Source organism: Protomyctophum parallelum (genome assembly GCF_964188405.1).
Source record: "Protomyctophum parallelum genome assembly, chromosome: 17".
Taxonomy (NCBI): domain Eukaryota; kingdom Metazoa; phylum Chordata; class Actinopteri; order Myctophiformes; family Myctophidae; genus Protomyctophum; species Protomyctophum parallelum.
Window position 1 is genome coordinate 44,799,475 of NC_139719.1, and position 2,500 is coordinate 44,801,974.

General features: G+C 40.6%; 1 protein-coding gene across 1 annotated transcript in view; it reads right to left on the reverse strand.

The window, feature by feature from the left end:
• The window catches only part of LOC310874792 (regulator of G-protein signaling 9-like), a gene marked incomplete at its 3' end in the record, with an annotated part of 39,448 nt that overhangs the window by 27,620 nt on the left and 9,328 nt on the right, over positions 1-2,500 (reverse strand). The window contains exon 5 of the mRNA XM_083787656.1: positions 1,803-1,854. Within this exon, the coding sequence (XP_083643782.1) occupies positions 1,803-1,854 (52 nt within the window). The remainder of the gene's footprint in view (positions 1-1,802; positions 1,855-2,500) is intronic.

The following is a 2,500-nucleotide window of genomic DNA, read 5'->3' on the forward strand; positions in this document are numbered from 1 at the left end:
CGTCAAACTAGACAATGCCCTTAAACTTGACAAACAGGTCAATGCAGTAGTTAGCTCTAGTTTCTATCATCTGAGGCTGCTGGCTAAAATCAAGTCGGTGCTATCTTTTAGTGATTTTGAGCGAGTTATACATGCCTTCATATCTACGCGGTTGGACTACTGTAATGCCTTGTACGCTGGTTTAAACCAAGCCTCCCTTGCTCGACTCCAGCTAGTCCAAAACTCAGCCGCTCGTCTACTCACAGGTACTCGCAGACGTGAGCATATCACACCTGTCTTGGCCTCCCTTCATTGGCTCCCTGTCCGCTTCAGAGTGGATTTTAAAATTATTTTATTTGTCTTTAAATCTATAAATGGTCTGGCTCCTCTTTATTTGTCTGACCTTATTGAGGTTTATACTCCTTCTAGATCACTGCGGTCTGAGGGCCAGCTAAACCTCAGGGTCACAAAGAAGACCCGCTTAAAGTCCAGAGGCGACCGAGCCTTTTCTGTTGTAGCCCCTAAACTATGGAACGCACTCCCCTCCCACGTCAAATTGGCCCCCTCCATCGAGACCTTTAAATCCCGCCTGAAGACCCACCTCTTTACCTTGGCTTTTAACCCCGCTTGAGTTCCTTTGGTCCTTGTATATGTTTCGTCTCACTGTGATGCTGTTGTTTTTCTGTTGTTTTCTGTAATGTGTCTCAGTTGTTGTCACTGTTTGTACTTTGTTGTTCTCGCTGTTGTTTTTCTGTGTGGTAGCTTTAGTGCACTTGTTTTTATTTTATTTTATTCTCCTGTACAGCACTTTGTTAACTCTGAGTTTTAAAACGTGCTATATAAATAAAGTGGATTGGATTGGATTGGATGATGTAAACAATGACATCATTATTAGAGCTGGTATGTAGTAGATAACATGATGTAAACAATGACATCATTATTAGAGCTGGTATGTAGTAGATAACATGATGTAAACAATGACATCATTATTAGAGCTGGTATGTAGTAGATAACATGATGTAATCAATGGCATCATTATTAGAGCTGGTATGTAGTAGATAACATGATGTAAACAATGACATCATTATTAGAGGTGGTATAACATGATGTAAACAATGACATCATTATTAGAGGTGGTATAACATGATGTAAACAATGACATCATTATTAGAGGTGGTATAACATGATGTAAACAATGACATCATTATTAGAGGTGGTATAACATGATGTAAACAATGACATCATTATTAGAGCTGGTATAACATGATGTAAACAATGACATCATTATTAGAGGTGGTATGTAGTAGATAACATGATGTAAACAATGACATCATTATTAGAGCTGGTATGTAGTAGATAACATGATGTAAACAATGACATCATTATTAGAGGTGGTATGTAGTAGATAACATGATGTAAACAGACAGTAGATCAATTATATCAACAGAGAGTAGCTGATGTAATGTAAGACACATAGGGCTGTATTTTGTGTGTCTTAAGTACCAGGTCTTATTCCCTAACTTGAGTAAACTAAAGACCTGGAGGCGTGGTCAATGCTCTTTGGCCACTCAGAATAGCCAAATGGCATTGTCCACGCCTCCAGGTCTTTAGTTTACTCAAGTTAGGGAATAAGACCTGGTACTTAAGACACGCAAAATACAGCCCCTAGTGTGAGTAACATAGTGTGGAATGGAAGTATTAGTATGTAATGTAATGTAATGTAATGTAAGTAGTAGTATGTAATGTAATGTAATGTAATGTAATGTAAGTAGTAGTATGTATGTAATGTAAGAAACATAGTGAGTAGCTCCATTCCAACTCACCATAGTCGGTATCCTCCACCGGCCACTGCTGTGCAGGCCAGAAATATGGTGTCTGAGAAACACAACATCATTTATAATGGTCAAATATGGTGTGTGATAAAGATAGGACATGCAATATGTCTTGGAGAAAGGACATCATGGTAAAAGCAACACACAGTCGGTTGCATGGCCAGCTGATTATTTCACAAAGTGTGTTCGATGTTCATGTTGTTTTCTCGTAAGGCAGGTTTGTATTACAGTAGCACAGCACCAGAGTAATATAGTAAAGAGAGTGGCGACACTAGCGTTGCCTCCCATTGTAACAATGGAATGCGGAAGTGCTCATTCTATCTCAATGGGATATAGGTCCAGCCATATAGGAGCAATGTTTGGAACTATAGCCCATATATAGGCACCCGCTTTGCAGCGAGATCAAAGCGTGTCGCTGTACTCCCCTACTCTACACTCACAGCGCACATCGCTTACTGCTGGCAGAACACCATCTCAAACAGGCTCCTGGACCACACGTTGCTGTGTGAGTGTGTTGTGTTTACCTGGAAGCGGTACAGAGAAGTGTTGTGCTGTGTTGTGTTTAGCGGTACAGAGGTGTGTGGTGGTTGTGTTGTGTTGTGTTGTGTTTAGCGGTACAGAGGTGTGTGGTGGTTGTGTTGTGTTTAGCGGTACAGAGGTGTGTGGTGGTTGTGTTGTGTTGTGTTGTG